Source organism: Grammomys surdaster, unplaced genomic scaffold (assembly GCF_004785775.1).
Source record: "Grammomys surdaster isolate TR1022 unplaced genomic scaffold, NIH_TR_1.0 191, whole genome shotgun sequence".
Classification (NCBI taxonomy): Eukaryota; Metazoa; Chordata; class Mammalia; order Rodentia; family Muridae; genus Grammomys; species Grammomys surdaster.
The window spans coordinates 7,376,396-7,402,670 of record NW_021604636.1 but is presented as its reverse complement, the minus strand read 5'-3'; the positions used below and the strand labels follow the sequence as shown (position 1 = coordinate 7,402,670).

General features: G+C 42.0%; 1 protein-coding gene across 3 annotated transcripts in view; it reads right to left on the bottom strand.

Moving 5' to 3' along the window:
- Window positions 1-200: 200 nt before the first annotated feature.
- Wdsub1 (WD repeat, sterile alpha motif and U-box domain containing 1) overlaps window positions 201-26,275 on the bottom strand; it is a 29,076-nt gene continuing 3,001 nt past the window's right edge. Inside the window, exons 2-11 of one of the 3 annotated variants that reach the window (XM_028769265.1) lie at window positions 24,626-25,047; window positions 23,514-23,698; window positions 20,820-20,912; window positions 18,413-18,506; window positions 12,088-12,121; window positions 10,611-10,651; window positions 10,418-10,524; window positions 9,418-9,594; window positions 6,874-7,014; window positions 201-955 (exon numbers count right to left, since the gene is read on the bottom strand). In XM_028769265.1, coding sequence (XP_028625098.1) covers window positions 798-955; window positions 6,874-7,014; window positions 9,418-9,594; window positions 10,418-10,524; window positions 10,611-10,651; window positions 12,088-12,121; window positions 18,413-18,506; window positions 20,820-20,912; window positions 23,514-23,698; window positions 24,626-25,023 — 1,428 coding nt within the window. In that variant the 5' untranslated portion in view covers window positions 25,024-25,047 and the 3' untranslated portion in view covers window positions 201-797. Of the gene's footprint in view, window positions 956-6,873; window positions 7,015-9,417; window positions 9,598-10,417; window positions 10,525-10,610; window positions 10,652-12,087; window positions 12,122-18,412; window positions 18,507-20,819; window positions 20,913-23,513; window positions 23,699-24,625; window positions 25,048-26,275 lie in introns of all 3 variants that reach the window. The other 2 variants (XM_028769262.1, XM_028769264.1) reach the window with 2 other exon arrangements.

The window sequence follows — 26,275 nt, the reverse complement described above, 5'->3', positions numbered from 1 at the left end:
AGAGAGAGAGAGAGAGAGAGAGAGAGAGAGAGAGAGAGAGAGAGAGAGAATGTAAAGACTCCCAAGTTTTTAAAGGAATTCAGCAAAGTTAATTGGACTGTCTGACCTAGCTCACTCTGAGGTTGAACAATGGAGGAAAAAAAATCCTTATGCTATACAAATTTAGAATACAACAAAATTGCTACTCAACATGCCCGAAGTGATTTGTTTTCAGTTTATTGAACAATTTACAATTATTTTTTCAAAATTCTTTTTAAAATGGTTGCTGAAAATTATGGAATGACTGCTATCCAAGATGGAAACACCCACAAAATCTAGACTATTCCAGGGAATACAGATGCTATAGAATATGGCCTACACCTAATAAGAACACATGTAGGCATTACAATTTAAAGTCATAGTAAAGCTTTATTTCTACACATTTTCTCATTTTTCAAAAAAAATATTTTCACCTTTACAGAAATAGCAATGACAATATATATATGTAAATCTGTGTTTTAAAGATAGGGCTTTTTTAAGTTTTGGGTTTTGAGACAGGGTTTCTCTGTGTAGCCTTGGCCATCCTGAAACTTGCCCTGTAGATCAGGCTGGCCTGGAACTCACAGAGATCCACCTGCCTCTGCCTCCTGAGATTAAAGGTATGCACCACCACCACCCTGCTCATAATTTACAGTTTTTAAATGTAACTGAATTTATCATTTGTCTTTTCCTTTTATTTTGCTTTTGTAATGGCTGCTTAGCATTTTGGATCATCTGAAGGGCATCACTGAAAGGGTATCCTTTGCCTGTGAACGGGCTCACTTCTGATGCATCTCTAGCCATCGATTGATGGCCATTTTCAGAGTCCTGTTTGGAGTCAGTACCAGTGAAGGAAGAGCCAAGTTTGTCATGGGGCTGGTGCGCTTCTTTTTGTGGATCCAACTTTCCATTGCTTCTCTCTCGTAGGAGTAGCCATCTGAAAAAAGCACAATCCTTAGGTCATGTGAAGAGCGGCGATTAGGATGAGTAAGATGAATTCACCCAGGCCAGGTGTGTTGTGAGTTAAATGGTCACCTCGCTTTGCCTGTACTGTGTCCAAAACAGGCCGCCACAGCAGCTGGCCCATAGCCTTGAAGGCATGCTAAGCTTGGACTGTGCTCTGTGAAGTACTAGTCTGGACAGTGCCACTGTATACTTACCTTATTCCTCTGAAACACAGCAGCTGAGACCAGAACCCTGGTCAAATTCAGATACTGTGGTTGAAAGGGGGAGGGGTAGCGGGTTGTGAAGATAAATTTTGGTGAAAATGAGGGGAGAAAAGAGCCTGAGGAATAACTGGGCAAGACCCTTCAGTGTATCGAACAGTGTGAGAAAGACAGCAGAAAGAGATGTGTCACAGAGGAACTAAATCATTGCCAGTTTTATGCCACACTCCTGCTAAGCCATTTCCCTTCACACACGTGAAGCCTGGAATCTCTGAGGTGGGCAAAAGGACACAATCCTGTAAGCCCAGCCTCAGGTGGGGAGGCCAGTCTGGGTGTGTGTGACCTTAGAGTTTCTGCACTAGTACATTCCCTGCTGACCTTGTCCTGTTCTCACTTAGGCGGAAGGCTTGCTTCTCTCTGTGCTAAATCCAAACACCTGCAACAGCTGCAAACCATGCCTGGGCCTCGGCATCCTCCTGCCTGCCCATCTGAGTGTTACAAGCCTTGCACCTTGGTGTGTGCCTCAGCTCGGATTCCATTTGTGTCTGCTCTTAGCTCTGTATGGCTAGTGGCATTCTGCTGTGAAGTTGTACACCTTATGTATCCCTTCTATTGACAGAAGCAAATTTGGGCTGTTTCCAGTCTAAGGGTATTCTCCATGCTGCGGTCTGTGCTCACCTTCCCCTGTGAACCTGGGGACACACCGAAGAACTACGTTGTATGTTTTGGGGGAAATGCCTAGTTTGTTTCAACAACAGCCAGACCTTTCTTTAATCCCCACTAACAAAATAAGATTCAAATTTCTGTCCCTTTTGCCAGCATTTATTTCCCAACTTTTTGATAATTCTTTCGTTTCCCCAACTTTTTGAGACTAAGCCATGAGTTAATAGAATTGCCATGTGGCTCTGACTTCCATTTCACTAGTGACCATGATACTATGCACGCTGCCCTGTTGTAAATAGGCTTATTGAACTATTTGCCTTTTTTTTCCCCCTTAAAGGACATGATTTTACTATGTAGCCCAGGCTAACCTTAAACTCAACAGCAATCCTCCTGCCTCTCCACTGCTGCAATTATAGGTGTGTGCCACCCTGCCCATTTCTAATGATCAGATGTTGAGTTATAACAACAGTTTGATCAAGGAAAGCCTCCATTTTATAGTTAAAGCCGCATTTGTTGAACTTTCATTCCCATTACTGAATCCCGACAAAACACGTGCAGTTCCTGTTACTCAGAGCCCTGCTATTAGAGCCGTGACAACTAATTCCAGAGCCAGCAGGCCACATGGAGAAGTGTGCTAAGTGTATTTTAGCAGAGGTAAAGGACCTTTAAAAACTCCTGTCAACCACTGTGGTTGTGCTTACACAGAATTAATATCTCTGGATGTTTTGCATTCAGACAGAAGCTTAAACTTTCAGTTTGCTCTGTCCCCCGTGTTCCTCTGCCTGCTACAGTTCTAGTCAGAGGTGTGACTAATTCTGTCACTGTGCCCTCTCTTCCCACTGCATGGAGCGGCTTCGTTATGGAAACTGCTGTTGGCAACTGTGATGGCCACATCACAGAGAAACAGGTCTGTGGTATTAAACAGTATTCTTTTTAAAAATAGTAATTTATTTTCATCTTATGTGCATTGGTGTTTTGCCTACACTGGTGTCTGGGTAAAGGTGTCAGATCTTGGAGTTACAGACAGTTGTGAGCTGCATGTAGATGCTGGGATTTGAACTCGTCCTCTGAAAGAGCAGACAGTGCTCTTAACTGCTGAGCCATCGCTCTAGTCCACTTAAACAGTTCTCTATGTCTTCCTGGGATCTGGTTTACGGAGCTTCACACAAGAAGGATGTGACCCCTTGTTTTAGCTGTAGCTGTCCTGTTTTGGATTGTAGGTGGATTATGCTGTGAGCTTTTTCTTTCTTTCTTTGATTTCTGTGGAACACAAATTCTTTCATTACAGAAATGGTTTTTATGAATTTCTTTTGACCTACTAGTTACACTGTTGTTATTTTTTTAATAAGGGCATTATAAGATAGTGTCCATTTGGATCCTACTTATAGTATAAATAAATCATATCCTAGCTAATAATCTTCTTTCTCCTACAAACCATATTTATTCTTGTTTTTTTTCTAAATCAGTAAGTTTTTCATACCCTCTGCTCAGGTGGAAGACGCTGCTTCTGTTTACTAGGTTGAAGGAAATGTCATCTTCCAGTCTCACACATGTACACATGTATTCACAAATGTCAACATGCATACACACATCTTTACATCAGACGTTCCAAGCTGTCCTACCAAAGCTCATGCCAAAACAGAACTCCTGGGTTGAGAGGACCACCAGAGCTTTCAAACCGTCTACACCGCCTCCCAGAACACCTCAAATCCTTGAAAACAGACAACTAAGAACAGGTATGGCTGGTGATTTTCCATTTAGATTTGCATGAGTAAAATTCAATGACATTTAGGGAACTGAACTCAAACACATCGCCAGGAAAAGTTTCTTTTTCTTGTTTGATTGTTTGCACTACACTTTAAGGTTTCATGTGTGTATGGGTTTGAGAGTCTTACCCAACAGGCCTGATACAAACTAGCAAGTGATCGACCACTGAGATACACTCCCAGCCTGGACCTAAGGACTCCAAACTCTGCCCAGAATGAAGAAAAGTTCTAAAATGAAAAGCTTCTGGAGAGATCCTGGGAAGATGGCGCAGCGGGTAAAGTACGTGGTGTGCAAGCCTGAGGCCGGGTCTGGGTCGGAGAATGCACACAAAGAGAGCCAGGAGGCAGGGCAGGGCATAAAGACAGCCAGGAGGCAGGGCAGGGCATAAAGAGAGCCAGGAGGCAGGGCAGGGCATAAAGAGAGCCAGGAGGTAGGGCAGGGCTGTGCTCCTGCAGTGAGACAGGCAGAGACAAGAGAGTCCACGGAAGCTTGGTCATCCTCAACAGAGCTGAGGAACGAAGACCCTGTCTCAAACAAGGTGAAAGGTGGGGACCAAAACCAGAGCTGTCCTCTGACCTTTGACCTCTGATGAGAGTTCATGCACAGCCGCATTCACTGCCAGCAGCTCCTGGAGTCTTCAATGGTCCAGTCCCTTCTCACTTCTACTGTCTTTACTTTGTGGGAGTAGAGTGCGTGTGGTGGTCAGAGGACAACTTGTAAGAGTGACCTTGTCTTTCATCACATACGCTCTAGACGTCAAACTGAGGTCACCAGGCTTGGCCAGCCCTAGCTCCCATGTCCTAAGTCATACCTTCCCATTTCTTGTCTTTAATTGCTAGAGAGAAAGCAAATGAAGTGTACCTCAAACTTTCCTGCTCCACTATGTATTGAATGAAGGTATCTTTAAGAGGATAGCTGCCCTGCAGGGTTAACACTGACAAGTTACAGATTTCAGCCTCTTAACATCTTTCTAAACGACGAGCCCGTGAGTACCGTAAATGTTTACTACTCTGTACAGTTAACAGTCCTTCACTACAAAGCAGCTATGACTTATCTTCCACCTATATCACAAGCTTATCTTGATTTCAATCGAGAGGACTTTCCAAGGTCTCACAGATATAGATAACAGTACTGAGATGTAAAACCAGGCAGCCTGGCTCCAGAATATATGCTGATATCCTGCATGCTAAGAGAAATATCCAGAAATGACTCAATAACTGGTTTTGAGTACAGTCTCAGTGAGAAGTAACAGCATTAGTAGGCCAGGCTGTGAAGGTTGTCTAGAAAGGTTTAAGAGGAAAGTTGGAAAAGAATAATCCAGCTGACATTTTCCTACAGAAACGCCACTTAAGAAGAGTGTGCCCTGAGCAAACGAGAACATGTACATGCCATATCAATGCCTTGAAGCAACACACAGAAATCCACTCAGTGGATTGGAACTCAAGGGCAGTACGATTCCCCAGTGTGGGGACTTCAGACAACAAACAAAGCAGTCAGACCTTCGATAGTAAATTCTTAGGATTAAAACAAGATTAATCAACATGAAAAATGGTACAGTGGACTCCACTGACATCAAACATTTTTTTTTCAAAGATGCCATAGAGAAAATACAGACAATACATTGCCTTACAAAAGACACACTTAGAATATCAAACTGATAACTCAGTACAAAATGAAAAAAGGGCTAGAGAGTATATTATGAAAGATAAAATAGGAGACATATGAAAAGATGCTTCCGGGCTGGAGAGATGGCTCAGTGGTTAAGAGTACTGACTGCTCAATTACTGGAGGTCAGGCCTCTATCCCCGCCTTCACAAAATTAGAATCGCCACAGCCCTTCTATACTTAGAGAAGGGAGGAGATGTCAGGGGCAGCCCTGCTTATACACTGAAGGCCTAAAATCAGCCATAGGCCTAAAATCAGCAATAGGCCTGTCATACATGTATACTAACACCAAGTCTTAGGTCTCTGTGGAAAAACATTGAATCAGATGGCTATAAGCTAATGTAAACAGGCAGCTTTTGTGGAAATTTACCAGCCTGAGTAGTCACAGACCTTGTAAATAGGTAGCCTTGGCAGACAATACCAACTTAGATAAGGACAAGTGAATCATAGGCAGAGTCATAGTGACCTGTCCTCTGAACCTTCACCCAGGCAATACCCTGTTCTGAAAGATATCTGTACTCCCCTTGAACACCCACGCTCTGGTGTCATTCCCTTCCCCACGTCCTGCCTTTTTGTGTTTATAACACCTGTATGAATAACTAAAACATATGATTTGATTTAAAAAAAAAAAAAAAAAGAGTACTGACTGCTCTTCTAGAGGTCCTGAGTTCAATTCCCAGCAACCACATGGTGGCTCACAACCATCTGTAATGAGATCTGGTGTGTCTAAAGACAGTGACAGTGTACTCATATACATAAGATAAATAAATCTTTTTTTTTTTTTTAAAAAAAAAAAAGATGCTTCATTGCAGGGAGAGGATTAACCATACGATGTGATTCAGGATTAGAACATCCACAACACCATGTGTTTGCAAATATGGGCAGAAACTGGAATTCTCAGTTGTGAACTTAAAATGGTGTATCCACCTAGAGAAACACTAGGCAGTTGTAACATGCACTTAGTAAACAACCTACAAGTTCCACTGCTAACTATTCTATCATGAGAAAGTGAGTCCTGTCTAGACAAAGATCTGTGCATGAATGTCACAGCAGCTTCAGAGATGATAGCCCATTGCTAGTTAGTGCATAGATGTATCATGGTATATCTAGTACAGTGGAACACTACTCAGCAATAAAAAATAATTCACTGGTGTAAAACAAGATACATCAGTTAGAAGCATCTGCAAGTCTCAGGCGTCCACTGAGGGAAGAAAGGGAGTAAGGCAGCCAGTGACAGAAGGATACCCGATGTCCGCCTCTATGTGTGCATGCAGAACTGCACATGCACAACAAGGAACACAGAACACATGCAGTCTTTACGGCTGAGAGCCACGTGAACGTAAGTGAAATTTCAAAACTTAATCACTTTGTAATTCCAAACATACTAGGCCCAGCTCATTTACTACAAAATGTACAGTGTGTAATTTTTTACTTTGGATCTAATGATTTAAAAAAAAAAAAAAGAAAGAAATCCACTTAAGAGGAACAAAATGGGAATTCTGAACACGGCCCTGTTACAACAAGCTTGTCAGAAGTGTTCCCCTGTCCTCTGGGTAGCACATCAAACCCTGAGCCCCGCAGCCTCCACACATACCTGATGCGATGACAGGGTCCTTCATGAGTTCTCTAGTTATTGGGCAGATGAACTCATCAGGGATTCCAGAAGAAAGGGAATCCATCTTGGTCCTGAGCTCGTCAATACTCCTCAGGACTTTGCTGCGTAGCCCTAGAGATTCTAAAAGAATATGGGTTACATTAGGCAGCAAGGGCAAGTCTGTAACATGAACTGATACTGGGGAGTGAGATGAACTTTCAAAACTTAAGGCTGTGAAGAGGGTGACTCAGGAAGCTATCAGCATTCTCTTTCACTGAGTTGGTAAGTGATTAGCTTTCTGTTAGTGGCACAACACTCAGACCAACCAAAAGGTGAAGGAGATCTGGCCTGTCTCGAGGCAGAGGGCTGCAGTGGGAACACTTAGTAACGTAGCCGGATGCCTCCTGGTGTCCAGGAAGCAAGACAGGGAGAGACTGGACTGAGGGCTTTGCTAATCCTGTCCAAAATGGATTCTCTTGCTCTTTAGCATGCATACTTTGTACCTAACAGCTTGACAATAGCATTCACAAATGCACATATTCACAAACCCTTAAACCATCTCAGCATCGTGGAGAGATACTCCTTGTCCAAATGGATGAGACAAGGAGTTAGTTCTTAGGGGAACAATGAGTCTGAACGGGAAGAGTTGGAAGGCAGAAGGCGAGGTGAGAGCTCGGAACACATCCTTGGTAGCACACTTTATTCAGCCTTCTTGAGAACCTGACCTTTGAGACAAGATCTTACCATCAGGGTTTCATTGGCAAACTAGAAAATGGCTTAACTTTTGGTTAAAATGCCATATTGAGAAACTCAAGCATGTTAAAAGCCCCTTTTCCTACATTTACAAGACTAAAGAAAATTCTTTGTAGTTTAAAATAGCATTTGAAGATTAAAAGTTTACTTCTATCCTGAAGAAAAATAAAACACTTCAACACCCTTCAGAATAGCTGGGTATGTAGTATGCATGTAGCCCACAAGAGGCTGAGGCAGGAGGATCACAGCTACATAGATATTTTTTTTTTTTTCGAGACAGGGTTTCTCTGTATAGCCCTGGCTGTCCTGGAACTCACTCTGTAGACCAGGCTGGCCTTGTACTCAGAAATCTGCCTGCCTCTGCCTCCCAAGTGCTGGGATTAAAGGCGTTCGCCACCACTGCCTGGCTATAGATCTTGATATATAATACTAAAATATCAGATATTTCAGAGTGATATGAAGGACCAGATGTTCCAGTGAACATATTTTCTAAATCAGCTTCTATATTATTGAAGAGATCCCAGAGAGTGATCCCATCCATTCCACTGGGTGAAGGTATGGTGGGAAAAGTACTGTCCATAAGCCAGAAATTAGTCCTGACTAGACAAACCTGCTAGTACCTTCATCTTGGACTTGGCAGAATGAAGAAATCAATTTCTGGTCGTACCTAGTTCATGGGATGTTGCCATAGAAACCCAGATGCATTAAGGCAACAACCTAAGTCAACAAGGAAATGCAAACGAAAGCCTAAAGGAGAAACCACAACTGCGTATGGTTCTAATAACAAGAGGAGACAGGAGCTGGGGAGAAATCAGGCTCGCCCCCAGTGCTGGTGGTACTGAATAATAAACAGCCTGACAACCCCTCCAATGTTACACATAGAATCATCCATGATCCACCAATTCCACTTTGAATAGGTACACAAGAAACCTGAAAAAAGACATTCATACAAAAACTTCATGTTCATAGAATTATTATTTGTTACATCTAAAAAACACAGCACTGTCCCAAATTCTATCAACTGATGTCAAGTGTAAGGAGAAAGGATAAACAGAAAAGGTCACATGTACCGAGTACTAATATAAAATGTCAATGACAAGTAGGTTTACACACAAAATACTGGTTCCAAAAGCTGGAAAGAAAGGGACAGAAATAAGGGATGGGATTTCTTTGAGCACTCATAAACAGGTTCCAAAATTAAGTAGTGGTAATGGCTGTACTACTCCGTGAACATGAGTGCCCGCGTGCACACAAACACGCACACAGCCTACTGCCAAGTGTAAACCTCACTTCAGAAAGTCATTTTGACTGGTAAGGTATCTCACTCACAAAAGCATGAGGATCTGAGTTCAGCAGCCAGAGCCCAAGTGACAAGCCAGGTATGGAGGCCCATGTTAATAATCTCTGTACTGAGGATACACAGCCTGTCACAAAAACACAGTGTGGCTGGCTCCTGGGCAGCAACAGAGGGTGCCCTGTGCCCCACCCCCACATGTAGACATACCTATATACATGAACTTAGACACACATACACAGAGATTGTTTTGAAGAGTAAATTTAAGGATCTGAACTATAATCAAGCTTTAAAATACATAACTTTCTAAAATTCTAATTCCAAGCTAGGTTTAGTTACTTGAAGAAATGCTTTCTTCTTTCTAAGTAGGCAAGTGTACTCTCCTACGAAGGACTAACCTGGAAGAGAAGAGGAGGGAGAGAGAACCGCAAGCAGCTAAGCCTGTCGGCAGGGACCTCACTAAGACTCTGACGACCGCCGGTCTCCATTATCCTTACCGATTTTCAAATCACCAGCCAGACTTTCCTTTGTGAGATGCAATAGTTCTTTCCCATCGATGTTGTTTACCCGGAAAATACCGACGAGGTCTTCCAATCCTTGAGCACGAAGCCATACTGAGACATCCTCCTCTGACCAGTCTTCAATGAAATGTCTCATCTGATCGCTCATGCTTCCTGCTTTAAGACACAGAGGCCAAGTGAATGGCAAACCACATGCTTCTTCTCCAGACATTCCCACTTTGGACTTGTACTGTTTTAACTTCCTTTGAAGAAGTGTAGTAGATCTTACAGTGGTGAGCAAATGCTACAGGAAATGCTATTCTTTAGGAACTTCTTCACTGCAGAAAGACTTTTTTTTTTTTTATGGTGCTGGGGATCAAATCTGGTGCCTGGTAGCCACACTGACCTACACTCCTAGTCAATTTTTCTTCACTGTATAACCCTCCCTCCAGTGAAGGGAAACTCAGCTTACTCTATCATCTTCGTATCAGCATACTACATAGTTACTGCCGACAGTGTGGAAAGGCAAACTCCTAAGCTGTAAGCCTGCGTTTCTCCATGAGGCTGAGGAAGAAAGCCAGCATGGTAAATCTGTGATGCCTATTTTGTCCTCGGGCTACAGTCACCAGAAAAACCTAGCTCCAAATGTAAACCATGTAAAAACCATGGGCATCGTGGCACATGTGAATGTGCATGCAAGCATTTAATACCACTCAAACGCGGGACCCTCTAAAATTAGTTTCAAGGTATATTGAAATTGGTCTATATGGTGTGTTGAGAAAAGTGATATGAAGAGCATGCACAAGGCTGCAGGTTCAATCCCCAGGACCTCAAAAAGAAAAGAAGTACCAAGATTTCTGATTAGTGTTGAGATGGGTTAGGGATGCTCAATGCTTGGGCTGGGGCTGTAGCTTGCAGACAGCACTTGCACAGCAGGACGGAGGCCCTGGGTTTGAGAGTACTTCAGAACAAACAAGGATGGGGTCATCTTACTGACCTTGGCAAGGTGTTTCCAGGTCAAACTGCCATATGTTCACTGTCTTGTCCATCGAACCAGTAGCAAGTAAGAGAGTGTTGGGTGCAAACGCACAAGTCGTGACATACCTAGATGATGGACACAGCCATTACATTTATGTAGCGTCTGGCTAATTTGTTAATCACAGTAAAACAAAGTGAGATTCACTTCTGACCTGGTATGCTGAGTCAGCGTGTGCAGCACACTCTGAGTACCCTGAAAGATAACAGAATAACTGTTACTCAGGCAGGAGACAGGCTAGGGATGGTGCCTCACTTCCAGGGTCCACATGCTGAGTGCATTACTAGTAACTAACCTGTTCAAACTTAGAGACAACAGGATAGCCGGCATCCCTAAGACTTAGAGCTTTCTACACAGGGATCCCTGACATTTTCCAATTTGATCAAGACTGTTAATAGAAACCCAACTGCATAATAAACAAAGTATAGATGTATCCGATCCATACGTACTGCAGGATCAGTGAATGAAAGTCAATGACATTCTGACTACACTTAGGCAGCCATCGATGTACAGGTATTTATTGTCCTCACTAGGGTTCCTATCATGATAAATAAAACACCATTTCTAAAAGCAACTTGGGGAGGGAAGGGTTTATTTCGCTTACACTTTCAAATCACAGTCTATCACTGGGGGAGGTCAAAGGGAACTGAGGCAGGAACAGGCAGGAACTGAGGCAGGAGAGGCCACAGAGGACTGCTATTACTGGCCTGCTCTCCATGGCTTGCTCTGCCTGTTTTCTTCTAGCACCATGGCCTCAGGGGTGGGTGGCTTCTCACATGTATCCTGAAGAGAAATGACAGAACTGCCTACAGGCAATATGATGGAGACATTTTTCTCAATTGAGGATGTCTTTCTGAGATTAGACAGTAAGGACGGGTGTATTTATTGAGGAGCAGTACATGTTTTATAGATAAAAAGCAGTAACTATTTGTGAATATAAACTATCCCGTAACACGCTGGTAGGAAATACCACAGCTCTGTTTCCTTGAGCGTTTGTTCCCAATTTTTTGCAGGAACGTCCAATGACTTTAACTCCTGTGTGGGTAACTAATCTTTGGTTGCTACCACACTCTGCTGACCCATGCCTCCAGCGACTGGCTGGCCTGGCTGATGCCTGGACCCAGTCAGTGATGTGCTAGGCAACACCGAATTTCTCTCAAAGATCATTCTCATTGACTACTCTCTTGGTGAGATGTAAAACTTCCATTTTTTTTTAATTTATACTCAGGCAACTCAGCACTTATTCATATAAATCTGCCTCAGACTTGTATTTGTCCAAGGCTACGGTAACTTACCTGCATATGCTGGTCCCTAAATCCACCCTGTATCCTGAGAACTACTGGCAGACCACATTCAACTACACCCTGCTGCATGGAAGATGAATTTTTGGACACTGGTGCTCTCTCACTTTTTGTTTTCTATGGTTAGATTTAAAATTCCATCATAAAGACATTGAAATATCTAAGGTTTTTCCAAGTATCTTACTATTTCAGCATTTTGAGAATGTATATTATATTCTTGGGCACCATAAATATCTATATTAAAATAAATATATATTTTAAATAACTATTGAAGTGCAGTTGTCTCATAAACAATTTATATAGTTCACACAGAAGATCTGAAGTACTTACAATACCATATATGATGACGGACTTATCCACTGACCTTAAAAAAAACAAAACAAAACAGAAAACAATGATGAAAAATACTGGCATCAGGCCTGAAGGCAAATGAAGTGTGTGAGGCAGGCATGGACACCCAAGTATCTCTGCAAAGCCAGGCACTGGGAAGGTCTTCACAAACTTAAAACAATGCTGTTGGGCCCGATTTTAGCCCTGGTTTGGGCCTTGTGGACAAACACGAGCCTGGCTCGAGTTTCTACGGCCTTGTGGCAGAGTCTAAGCCAGGCTCAAGTTTTGAGACCGGTTTCAGTCATTTCCATACTGGGGTGACTCAAGTAAGACCCCTTTGACCCTGCCTCTGCCCCACTGTTGCTGATATAGAGCTTTGCCATTGGCCCTGTCAGTCCCCCTTCCCCGGCCCCTACGTTATCTCATGCCCACCAAAACTCCTCCTCCCTATGCTCTGAGTTTATATAAACAAGAGGCTGATGCAATAAAGTTGAGTTCCTGCTTTAACAAGACTCCCCGCCTGGTGTGTTTCTTTTCGGCTGTTGACACTCGCCATCCCACTCAGCCAGGATTGCTCTCCTCTCGCCTGGACCTGCCAGCAAAGAGCTGACACAACGCCACTCTTGCTACCGTTTGCTTTATAATCTTTAGAAACTGTGCACATATGTGATACGTTTATGACAATCACCCCTCAGTATCTGGGGGGGAAGGGAGAGATTCCAAGCCACCTCCAGGTCCTACAGATAACAAAATCCGCATGTGCTCAAGTCCCTTATATAAAGTGGTAATGTATTTGTCCACACCCTACACACACCATGCATGAGCTGTAACTCTTCCCTGTATTGCTTTCCTATCTAACACAGTGTGAATGTTATATAAATAGTTATACTGTATTGTTTAGGGAATAGCAAGAAAGGTGTCTGTACATATCAGTACTGGTTCAATTTTCTCCCCAGTAATGTCCATGTGTGGTTAACTGAATCTGTGGATGTAAAACCCAGAGATACACAGGATTGCCATGGTGGGTTTTAAGTGTATTTAAACTCTACCACTTTTCATATAATCCCCATCCCTGCTAACAGCTTCCATCCTAGGATCTCACTCTTTTCCATTCATTTGCCTTTGAGCTACTGTGTGCGCACACTTCCTCTTGCTTTGCCCATTGGTTATCACTGTCTCCCTGTCTCAGGCCTGCAGTCTGTTTCCTGGTGACTGAGGGCATATGAAACCTTCTTCTCCTATTACCCATGCATCTGCCCCTGTCTCTCCCAGGAGCTTGCTTTAAGAACTTAAATACTTATATGTCACCAACTTATAATTTCCAATCACCCACTCCTCTGTATATCCAAATGAACCAAAAATATCCAGAAAAACAGTTGGATGGGACCAAGAACAGGTCTCGACTTGTGTCACAACCCCAAGGTGTCGTATAGCAGATATTTACATTATAATTCATAACAGTAGCAAAGTTACAGTTATGAAATAGCAACAAAAATAATTTTTTGTTTCCACGCCATGAGGAACTGTATTAAAGGATTGCAGCATCAGAAGGTTGAGAACCACTGCCCTAGAGTAACAGCATAGACCTAAAGCATTCAAAATTGCAACTGTATGTTATAAAATGCTAGCCACCTAAGAACGACACAATATAACAAAGAGTGACAGAAAACTACACAGCTCTGAGAAGAACTGGAAACAAGACACAGCCGCAGCAGCACTTCCCCTGTGGTTTGGAAGGAAGGGAGCTACCAGGCAGGTGTAATCATCATGAACATCAACTGTGAGGGCTAGGACTCACAAGTCCCCATGTCCTACAGAGCATGTTCCTTACAGAGTGATCAGCACATGAGACAGCCATACATACGTGTTCACATAATCGCTCTATCCATTAGCCTGTTCCTCAGACAGGAGAAGAAACTCAACTCTGAGGACTCCTTTATAAATCCAGGGCCAACTAAGAATTTGCTGTTTCTGTCTTTTGAGCAAGGCTCACTGTGTAATCCCAGGCTGGCTTTAAACTCACAATCCTCCTGTTGCAGCTTTCTCAGTAATGGAATTACAGTCACAGTACCACGGCACCCAGCTTTATATTTTCTGACAAACAATATTCATTTTTTGATATGAACAAGACCCCATAGTGGCAAATATGATTGTTTGGTTGATTGTTTGGCAAGAACCAGAAGACCTGGGAAAAAGATTCAACAGCTGTGGACCAGATGTTTTAAGCAGAAATTAGGAGCCCAAATATCTCGGCTTTAGTCTGAGTTGCCGTGATAAGCCTTGCATGTGTGTTAGACTGCCACAGCCTTAGAGATATTTCAGAAGATCTAGCAGCAGAGCTAGGAACACAGAAAGCTCAGTGGTGGAGGGTGGCCTTCATGTGCATAAGCCCTAAGTTCAGGACCCAGCATCACCAAAAGAGAGAAAACCCAGCGGCAATGTGTGCTTACAGACACATATAGAATATATATATTAAAATTATATATAATTTAAAAGAAAAAAATGGTCATAATGACTAAAGCAAAAACTTTAAATGTTTTCTATGTATTAAAAACTTTCCAGCAGATTTTTACCTACAAAATCATTATGTGAAGAATCTATATTTATAACACGTGGCACTATTTCCATTCTACTAATATATGTTGATCTCATACACTGTATATAGGTTGAACTGTACGTTTTTGTTGCTTACAAGTAAACATTGTTATTTATTCAGAATTATATTTGTACTATATTTTCAAAAGGGTACTTTTATTGCTGGATTCTTTCAGCTATTATATTTTTTAGTTCATAAACTCATAAACCAGAAATACTGTATCATTTTTATGTCATTAAATCATAGTGGATCTTACTGAGTTCCATCCCGCTTGGCTGGTGAGAGAGCCGACCCTCCATTTCAGCCACACCTATTGCCTCTCTAGGGCTTCAGAAGCTCAAGCTTCTAGCCCAGTGGTTCTCAACCTTCCTAATGCCGAGATCCTTTAATACAGTTCCTCGTGTTGTGGTGACCCCCAACCATAAAAGTATTTTCGTCGCTATTTCAGAGATGTAATTTTGCTACTGGTATGAATTGTGATGTATCTGATATGCAGAATATCCAATATGTTACCCCTGTAAAAGGGTCATTTGACTTCCAAATGGGGTTGCAACCCACGAGTTAAGAACCTTTCAGCTATAGAGAGGCTATGGAGTGGTATGACTCGTGCAAGGTATGATCCCTCAAAACTGGCCCCCTATGATCCAACTAGGGGCCCCTGTTCCTATAACTGCCTCCCAGAAATGTTGTCACAGTATAAATCCATGTATTTTTCCACTCTTAGACCAAAGCGTTTGTGGGCTGTCTCTGAGAACGCAGGGCGTGACTTACCACCCTCCTGGGGCTTTGCTCTGCAGTTCCCTCCTTCCTACTGCTCTAGTTTGTTCTTAAAGACATGGATTTATTATTTATTTACTTATTTACTTATGTGCTTATTATGTGTACATGTCTGTGTCTGTGTGTGTACACTACATGTGTGCACCCAAATATTTAAATTTGGCCACGTGCTTTTGAGACAGGAAAGCAAGGAGACAAATTCAGTAATCTAATCTCACTGTTATGGAATCTGTAAAGTTACAGAGCGGGCAATATTAAGTCTAGAACATAGAGAATCATATGCCATTTCATTTCAAAACAATAAATATTGCAAACAAAGGCAAATGGATGAATTTTCTCAGAAGGCTTTTCTGGCCATGATGCATACTAAATTTTAAGAATGTTTAGGCAATGAAGCAAGGCTCCTCCCACTCTCCAAAGAAACAACAAAATGAGTCAATCACGGGGTTAGCTCAACAGGAGAACAATGCCTGGCGTGGGGAAGGTGCTGAGTTTGATTCCTAGCATTGCCAAAAGACAACAGAGGCAGTGTCAAGTGGGGTCCAGAGAGATGGCACAGTGCTGTTGCTGAACACCTGAGTTCAGCACCCAGAACCCTCACCATTACCAGGGTTTTCTACCACCGCTGGCATCCTTGGTACCTGCACTCACATGCACACACCCTAATATAGTAACACACTCATGCACATAAGTATACATGATAAAATAAATCTTAAAAGTTAGTGTCAAAGGAGGATGAAGCCTGTCTTATGGAAGTGTCTAAGACTTTTTTTTAATCTAAACAACAAAGGAATCATATCTTTTGTTTTCATTTGAAAGCAGGCTAGGTTGTCAAACTATAATAAAAATTTTATGAAGAAAAAAGATTATAAAGTAATTGAACCAATTGTGTATGTTAAAATAAAGCCTCATAAAATAAAGGTTTGAAAGCAATGTTCCAATTGAGAATAGGAAATCATAAAATTTGTCAAAAGAGCCTTTAAAAAAAAAGCTGACTAGAAACTTCAGAACTGAAGTTTAAGCAAAATTATAAGTTGGGAGATGACTGAATGTAGTACAGTCGGGCTGGAGAGATGGCTCAGCAGCTAACAGCACTGGCTGTTCCTCCACAGGACTTGAGTTCTACTCTTAGCCCTCACATGGTAGAGCACAACTGTCCATAACTCCAGCTCTAGGCATTTGACATATGCACTTGGAACACATACAAAACATTCATATACATAAAATTAATTAATTGAAAAAATTTTAAGTAGCACAGTAGTTGAAGAAAGCATTAGTAAAGGAGAAATCAAGAATGCAATATAAAAAGATAGAAACAGACTCAGTGACTAAGGGCATTGGCTAAGCTAGCAAAGGACCTGGTTTGAGTCTCAGCACCCACAGAGTGACTTGCAACCATCTGTAAGTACAGTCCCAGGGGATCTGACACCCTCTTCTGGCTTCCATGGGCACCACGCACATATGTACTACACAGACAAAACATTCATACATGTTAAAAAATATATAAAAACAAAAATATAAAAGGCTAAAAGACACAACACTTAAGAGTTAGAACATACAATTTGCACTTGATGGGCATCTTAGAGAGAGGGAGAAGGGGACAAAGGCAACAGCAGAAGAGATAAGAATTTCTAAACATTGATGGAACATTATTCCACAGACTTAGGAAGCTAGAAGGATTCCTAGCATTGCTGGCCACTGTGGTTCACACCATGCAATCTCTGCATTCAGGAGGTACAGATAAGCGAACACCAAGAGCTCAAGGCCAACATGGTCTGCATAGCGAGTTCCAGTCTACCAGTGCATTCTGGTCTCGCCAGATGGCTCAGGGGGTAATGCTGCCTGTGGTCAAGCCCAAGGACTTGAGGTCAATCCCTGGTACCCATGTGGAAAAAAGAGAGAACCCACTCTTCCAGATGCTCTCTGCTTTTCACCCAGAGAGCATGCTACCCCGATCCCCACCTCATCTGTCCAAACAGAAACTCCTGGCAAGGTAAAACTAAGCCCACATATACTAAACTGAATGTGCAGAACACCACATACTAAAAGTTTTAGGACCATCTAGAAGAAAACACATGAATCACATCCCAAGCAATGAGACCATTTAAATATGCCCAAGCCTGTCTGCTGTAAGCAAGGTTGGTTTACCTTGGAATATGGGTGTCATTTACCTGTAATTTACCTTAGAAGAAGCATGGGGAAAAAAATCTGTTGTTGAAATTTATTACAATGAGGTGGTGGTGCACACCTTTGATCCCAGCACTCACGAGGCAGAGGCAGGTGGATCTCTGAGTTCAAGGCCAGCCTGGTCTACAGAGTGAGTTCCAGGCTACACAGAGAAACCCTGTCTTGAAAAACCGTAAGTTAAATAAATAAATAAGGGCTGGAGAGATGGCTCAGTGGTTAAGAGCACTGACTGCACTTCCAGAGGTCCTGAGTTCAAATCCCAGCAACCACATGGTGGCTCACAGCCATCTGTAATGAGATCTGATGCCTTCTTCTGGTGTGTCTGAAGACAGCTACAGTGTATTCATATATAATAAATAAATCTTTAAAAAAAAAATAAATAAATAAAAATGAATTTCTACCCTTATTGTTTGCAGGGGGATGGATGGGTGGGGGGGAACACAAATTAACCATGCTAAAGAAACAACTATACCACTCAATGGATAAAATTCAGAAGACGACAAATATGAAGTATAGGAAAGGATTAAAAAACACTAGGCTAGTGGAATGGCTCAGCAGGTAACGGTGATTGCCACCAAGCTTGATGACCTGAGTTCAAACCCCAGCCTGGAACTCATACAGTGGAAGGAGAGAACAAGTTCCTACAAGCTGTGCTCTGACATCTATACACATACTATGGCACGTGCGAATAGATGAATGTAATAAAACCACCACCAACAGAGAACTGCTCTAGGAGCATTAATGGGTTACCCTGAGATAGCTTACCCTGATGCAAGCATCTGGCCATCATGGGAAAAAGCACAGGCCAGAACAGGGGCACAGTGCCCACTTAGTGTACTTCTGTATTTTAATTCAAAGCCTGCAATTAACAAGGAGAGAAATTAGTAAGTGGATTATGACTACAATTTAATTCAATACTATTTCATTAATATACTTTATAATGTGAATAACAAAAAGACAAAAAAATAAAGATCTTCATGCAGCTTTGGTATCCATTCAGATAATCAGACAATTACAGTTTTATGAGAAAGTTAAAAAAAAACAGTAATAGCTGGGTATGTAGCTCTGAGTCACACACACACACACACACACACACACTCCAATAATAATTTTTTCTTATAACCCATTAAATCCAATCAGTGTTGCCAATGACAGATTATTTTAAATGATATACTCTGCAAAGACTAGGCTGGTACAATTTTATAATCACTAACATTTTTAAATGTGTGAAGTGTACGAAATTTATCTGCCTGATAAGATAAAAATAGGCTGGACAACTGCCTAAAAGCCTAACCACACGATTTTATTTTGTAAAACCTAACATTACCAAACATTTTGACTTCTGTACATACATCACTGGTAATTTCCACATCCTACAAATCCACAACATCTACATAGCACGGTAGTGGTGGCGCACACCCTTTGAGGCCAGCCTGGCCCTCTGAGAAACCCCGTCTCAAAACAAACAGAATGACTATAAAATCCTTTTTATGCTTTTTTAGAATTACTAAAAATAAACACAACTCTCTTTAAAGTAAACACACAGAACTCAGTGTATTCTGATGCCAACATATACCAATAGTCGTAAGAGGTTATGGGGTATGGGTGACATCTGTGCTGAAGGGCCAGTGGCTGCCCGAGACATCCAACATTTACCCAGACAGGAAGGTTGTAAGAGCAACAAAGGCTTCAAGCTCAAAGCAGGATAAACAGGTTTTAACCTGAGAAAGCAGTAAGAACCTTAAGACAGTGACAAATTCCAGAACACAGGGTGAGCTTTCTTTCTCTCTCTTTCTTTCTTTCTTTCTTTCTTTCTTTCTTTCTTTCTTTCTTTCTTTCTTTTTTTTTTTTTTGAGACAGGGTTTCTCTGTGTAGCCCTGGCTGTCCTGGAACTCACTCAGTAGACCAGGCTGGCCTCGAACTCAGGCCTGCCTCTGCCTCCCAAGTGCTGGGACTAAAGGCATGCGCCACCACCGCCGGGCAGGGTGAACTTTCAAGTGTTCTTCTCTACAGTCAGACAGAACAGAAGTCAGCTGTAGTCACCGGTGACTGTGCACCTCATACAAAGAAGGGTTTATTAGCAGGTCCAGGGCCCAGGCCTGTCTGTGCCCTGTGATACCATCAAGCAGAGTAAGGTGCAGACGGTGACACGTGCTGTCTAAGGAGGCTTTCTCTGCACACATAAGAAACAGACTGAAGCTGGAATTGAACTGCTTATCTTCCTGCTTCCATCTCCTAAATACTCAGATTTTAAGTGTGAGCCACAACATCCAACTTAATAAAACATTCTTAAAACAGGTTTTTTACTATTATTTAAAATATCCAGAGTAAAGGAGAGGAGGAGGAGGAGTAAGGAGAGGAGGAGAGGAGGAGCTAGGAGATGGGGAGGAGGGAGAGAGGGAGGGAGAGAGGGAGGGAGGGAGGAACATGGAGGCAGATGTTCCTGTGACTTCGCCAGTCAAAGATAGTTGGTATATCTGGGTTGGGTATTGGGTTACACTTCTGATTGTATGGGCATCTTGTTATTGAGCATTACTAAACTTATAAAGCCTTTGATTAACATTTAAAAAAAAGTTACTAATAAAAAAAAGATGTCAGAGGCATCCCTGCTTACACACTGAAGGCCTAAAATCAGCCATAGGCCTAAAATCAGCAATAGGCCTGTCATACATGTATACTAACACCAAGTCTTGGGTCTCTGTGGATAAACACTGAAACAGAGGGCTATAAGCTATTGTAAACAGGCAGTTTTTGTGACAATTTACCAGCCTGAGTAGTCACAGACCTTGTAACTAGGTAGCCTTGGCAGATAATACCAACTTAGATAAGGACAAGTGAATCATAGGCAGAGTCATAGTGACCTATCCCCTGAACCCTCACTCAGCCGATACCCTGTTCTGAAAGATATCTGTATTCCCCCTGAACACCCACACTCCAGTGTCATCCCCTTCCCCACGTCCTACCTTTTTGTGTTTATAACCCCTGTGTGAATGAGTATAAATTACAATTTGAAAAAAAAATAAATTAAGAAAGAAAGAAAGAAAGAAAGAAAGAAAGAAAGAAAGAGAGAAAGAGAGAAAAAATATCCAGAGTATTTTAAGTTAAAAAGAATTTTTTAAAAAGGTAAGAATCTTATGTAGGTCACAAGTCATTTTAGATGGTTAAAACATACCTAAGACATGGGTAAAAGAAACAACCCAGAGTTTGATTTCACAGTCTTGACCACACGACGCTAATCGGTAAAGCTGGAGGCCTTGCTCTCCACCTAAAAACAGCAAAGCAGAAAACTGCAAACATACGAAAAATTGGTAAACCATTTAAACCAAGAGGTTGGTCATACTGAGACCTGTTACTATGACTCATCTATGGCATGGAAACCAGGAATGTTTGTTAGCTGACACTAATAAAATGATTACAAAATTTCTTATGTATTATATAGGATTATAACTTTAGTCTAAAGCTGATGTCTTAAAAAAGTCCTTTTAGGCTCAAAGTTGTATTAACATATTACTATATGTTACAATATTTATTATATATAGTATTGTCAAATAAGCCAGTATTTAGCCATGAAAGCAGAATATCTTCCAACTGAATTTTAGAAGTTACAAGGCTTCCATTAATGAAAAAAAAAATTAGAAAATTCAGTTATTTTACAAGTGTCAATGGTTAATCACACCCAATGTAATTGCCTTTTGAGATACCAATTCTTAAAAGCCTGCTGTAATGCACACGGAATAATAATAATTGATTTTCCATTTGATATGACCAAGAGGAAAACTTGAATTACATAAATATAAAATCATATCTATCAATCTAGCTGATCTGCTGGAAAATATTACACAGTTTAGCAAAATTAACCAAATCAAGTTGGCATCTCAGAAGTCGCTAGATAATGTTTTCTTCAAGATTTTAGAATTTCATTACGTATCTACTAGACTAAGTCCCTGAATAAGTGGAGGTAACAAGATATTGACACCATCAGTCGAAGCTCTTCTCCAGCTGCTGCCTAATAGCACAGATGGCATTTTACACTGTAGGAGGTTTCACAGGCACACACACCCTCCTGCAGGTGATTTCACACACATACCCTCTTGTAGGTGATTTCACACACACACACACACACACACACACACACACACACACACCCTTCTGTAGGTATAGGATCGTCCCACCCGGGTGTGCTTGCTCTCCTGGCTTAAGTCACTGCAGATCCTTTTGCAAAAGTGAAAACGTCCTTGTCTAGTTAGTGTGTGCAATGTTCTTTTTCAACAAGTGCGTGCCTTAAAGACGTGGAGAAGGCACCACAAAAATGGGTGAAATGTTTCCTGTCTGTTATAAGCCACCCTGGGAATAAAATAATCACCAAACAATCATCAAAAGACTAAAATGCTTAACTAAAGTGGGTAGAGGCTTTGATAGAAGAATGGGCTCATAAAAATAAAACCTAGTAAATATACATAAAATGTTAAAAGGGTAAAGAAGAAAAGATTTCATCTAATCAAGCAGCCTTGACAGCCAAGCTCTAGTGTCCACTAGGTGAAGGGCCCAGAGGGAAATTGCTTGAAAAACAAATGCAATACAAGGAATGGAGGAAGCTGTGTAACAAGCTGATGTAAAGCCAGGACTTAGGGTTAGGTGCAACGTGCTAGACAGGCACGTATGTACTGTGCTTTGGGAGACAGGCACTTAAGTACTGTGCTTTGGGAGACAGGCACTTAAGTACTGTGCTTTGGGAGACAGGCACTTATGTATTGTACTTTGGGATTTGAAATTTGCCCTTCACTGTACTTGAATCACTGAGGCCTCTGGAATAAGGGGGAATGTAGAAGCCATTTTGTCTTCTTGCTGTGCCAGGGCTGCCTCTAGCATCATAGATAGCCACATGTGAGTACTGAACCCTATGATACACATACCAGACTTTAAAGGCTTCCTATGGGTTGGGGGTTGGGGGGGGAGTTTTGTTAATTTGTATCTATTATCATTCAACAGACATCCACTGGGCTAAGTAATTCACTCCTGTGGCTCCTTCGTTGCCACAGATACCTCTGATCTGATGACAAGACTAGGGAGGGCAGAGGCCAAATTCCCCTCTAACATAGGCAATGAAAATAAACAAGGCTAACTGCCCTATCCAATGACTCAATTTGAAACCAACAGTTTACTTTAATCAGGAATTCTTGTCTCATCGTTAAAAAAAATGAGTTATGTTGTCAAACATCTTAGGTTTTGGAAGATTAAATTAGTAAAGGCGAAATGTTACTTCTATTTCAAACGTGTTAGGTGTACATGTTCATGCGTGCACATGCACACAGGAGCCAGAGGTCAGTATTGGGTGTCTTCCCACAGACTGTGAGGAAAGCTCTATCAGTCCCAATTTGGACCTTGCTGATCTGGTTAGGCTCCTGTGCAAGCCCCAGAGACGCCCCTGACTCTGCTTCCTCAGTGCTGGGAACAGGAGCGCACACACCTCTGCTGGATTGCTGGGTGGCGTGGGAGACCCAAAGCATACCTCCGGGCCTCACAGCAAGATGCTTAGCAACTTTAGTTCCCATCCCTTTCTGAAGTTATACATTTCCCATTTCTACCCCAATTTTAATTTTTAAAAGAGACAGTAAAAGCAACAGATAAGACTATGCAGCTGAACCTACTGTGAGGAGTGAAATGTCCTGTACAGACCTTTAAAAAAGACCAATTTGTCATATAATAGTTCTTCACGATTCATTTTGATCTAAAAAGATGAGAGACAGAAGGATGATTCTGAAATAGAATGGAGAGGCCCTCAGTACTAACGATGAAATGGAGACTCAAAGGATCAAGTCAGGGTTTACAGACAGGGGTCCCATGCTTCAAAGAGTGGGCGACCAACCAGAGAGAGGCTGTGGGGAAAAGCTGCAGCAGGTGATCCCGAGATCGTGCGCCTTCTCGCTGTGCAGACACCTCATCCTGTCATCCCACACTGTCAAGTCCCCACCCGAGGAGCCAGTGACAAAGAGGCCTCCATCAGGAGAAAACGCACAGGCCACCAATGAGCTATCCTTGACACTACCACACCTGAAACAGAACAAAAGAGGAGGATGTGAGGTTTGGGGGCTTTGTCTTTCTATTACAGTCCCTTTAGGAATGACAGAACCAGAAGGAGTGACTGATGCCTACAAAATAAACCATCAGACGCTACACACTGACACATTCTTTACAGAGTACAGCGAGGTCTTAAACACATTAGCTGATACCCATGAGCCTAAATCATAGGGATCCGAGCTACAATCTCTTATCTTTGTATTTTCATAGCAAGTCAATATGAGCACACTAAAACTCCAAAGCTTAAAAAAGCAAAAAAACAACCAAGCCGAACAGTGAATGGCCTTAAACTATATAGACTGACTTCTTACTGAAAAGACATGCTATTAGAATAAAAACCACATTCAATTTCTGTGCCTCATCTTCAAACAAATTCTTTATGGAAAAACAAAACAAAACATGTGCACAATAGTTCTCTTGGGAAGACAGTTCAAAAGTACTGCCCTGGCAACACTGTTCCTCAGGTAAGAAAACAAACTGGTAAGGACTCAGCAATTAGAGTGCTGTTAATCACATGCAGGAAGGAAACTGCGCCACAGAGGTGGAAATCACACCTCACCAGTGGAAAACCCTCCTTAGCCAGGTGTCCATTTCTAAAAAAGAAAGAGATCACATTTCTGAGCTGTCTGGTTAAGCTAGGTGAACACCTGAACAACACTTGAAAGTATCACTTTCTTCAGCTTCTCGAGCAACAGTTGTTGCCCAGCTGACAGGCCTGCTCTGCAGACACCACACAGGGAGGGCGAGAGATGATTTCAACTGTTAACATAAAGAAGGTTATGGTTTCTAGAGTACTTAATAACTTCAGCTAAATGGGTCAACTATGTCTATTTTACCACAATAAAAAATAAGATTTAATCTTAACGGGATTCAAGCCCTGCAGGGTTTAAGCCACCATACCTAGATAGTTTGTATGACTGTGCATTCCACAAAACAACAGACCCATCGGCAGCCCCTGATGCCAGGTAGGCAGAGTCCGGGGAAAAGCAGCAAACGCGCACAGGGCTGCCACCCGGCTGCTCCAACACCGTCAGGGTGTGTCCATTGTAAGTGTTCCACAGCACCGTGGTACCGTCTGTCGAGCACGAAGCCAAAACGTGTCCTGAGGGCGAGAAACAGCAGCAGTGGACGGCATAGGTGTGAAACTTCAACGGCGAGTGCGGCAGCTCAGCGAAGTCACTGAGGGAGTACAGGCGGATGCTCTTGTCCAAGGAGCAGGTGGCCAGAAGGGAAGCCGAGAAGGCGCAGCAGCTGACGTCATCACCGTGATCCGCCAGTGTGTGGATCAGCTTCACCATGTTCCTCACGGCAAAGTAAACAGCCTGTGGGTTTTTAAACCAGTTACATGCCATCCTAGGAATCTGGGAAATCCAAGTCTGTGTAAAAGAATCTACCAACAAAAGTACCTACATTCTCGTTTTTAAGGACAATTTATTACCTGGGATAATCTGGAGGCAATGATTAAACAAAAAAAATCAAGAGAACTTGCTTCACCTTTGGAGCCTAAAAACCAGCTTTACCTCAGACTTGTTAATGTCAACTCAAAAACATTACTACTTCTAACTGTGTCAGCTGCTCCTTTCACACACAAGAGAGCCAAGGCTGTTTGCTTTGCAATAAGATTTATTGATAGAGGGGAAACCCCAAAGTCTCCTTTAAAATGTAGCTAGCTGTACTGAAAGCTGCCTTGTCATGGTCTGCACAAAGACACAAAACATTTGAGGCGAGGAAACCAAAATGCTAACGGAACCGAGTTGGCCTGACCATACACAATCCAGAAACAGAGTTTAAAAACCTAAAATCCAAATTCCTCTCTGTAGCTCATAAAAACATAAGTCTAATTCCTTTTTGTAAATCTCAGCAATATTTACTGATTTCATTTTGCAAATCTTTGGTGTTCCTGTTGTTTCTTCTGAGGTAATTTTTAGACTCGGTTTGTAATAATTACAAGTTTCATCAAGACATTTTCATTCAGTTTGTCTTTCTGAATTTCTCCACTCTCCTTCCTGATCTCTGGACCCCTTCCCTCAGGAAATAAAAGCCTTCTGCCTTCAGGTCATGTGTAATGTATATAATATACATATTATATATATGTAGTATGTATATGTATAGTGTGTGTGTGTGTAGTTTATGAGTGTTTTGCTTGTATATATGTTTGTACTTCATGCATGCAGCATCTGCAGAGACCCAAAGAGGGCCCTGGAACTGGAGTTAAAGGCAACTGTGAACTGGCATGTGGGTGCTGGAAATCAAACCCAGGTCCTCTGGAAGAGCAGCCAGTGCTCCTAACCATTCTCTCTGGCTTCATGTCATACACATTCTATTACTTCCTCGCCATCCCATAAGCTTTCTGCACTCATGGCGTCCTTTCTAATTTCATCCCCACCCTGACACAATTCTCAGAATTAAGATCCAGAATCTTATCTTCAACTCCTCAGTTTTGTGTTTAACTTGGAATACATGTAGAAGCCAGGACACTGGACAAGGGCCATTGGAAACAGGGAGACTTTAGAGAGTAAGTCTCATGGGCTACTCAATATACACCAGAGA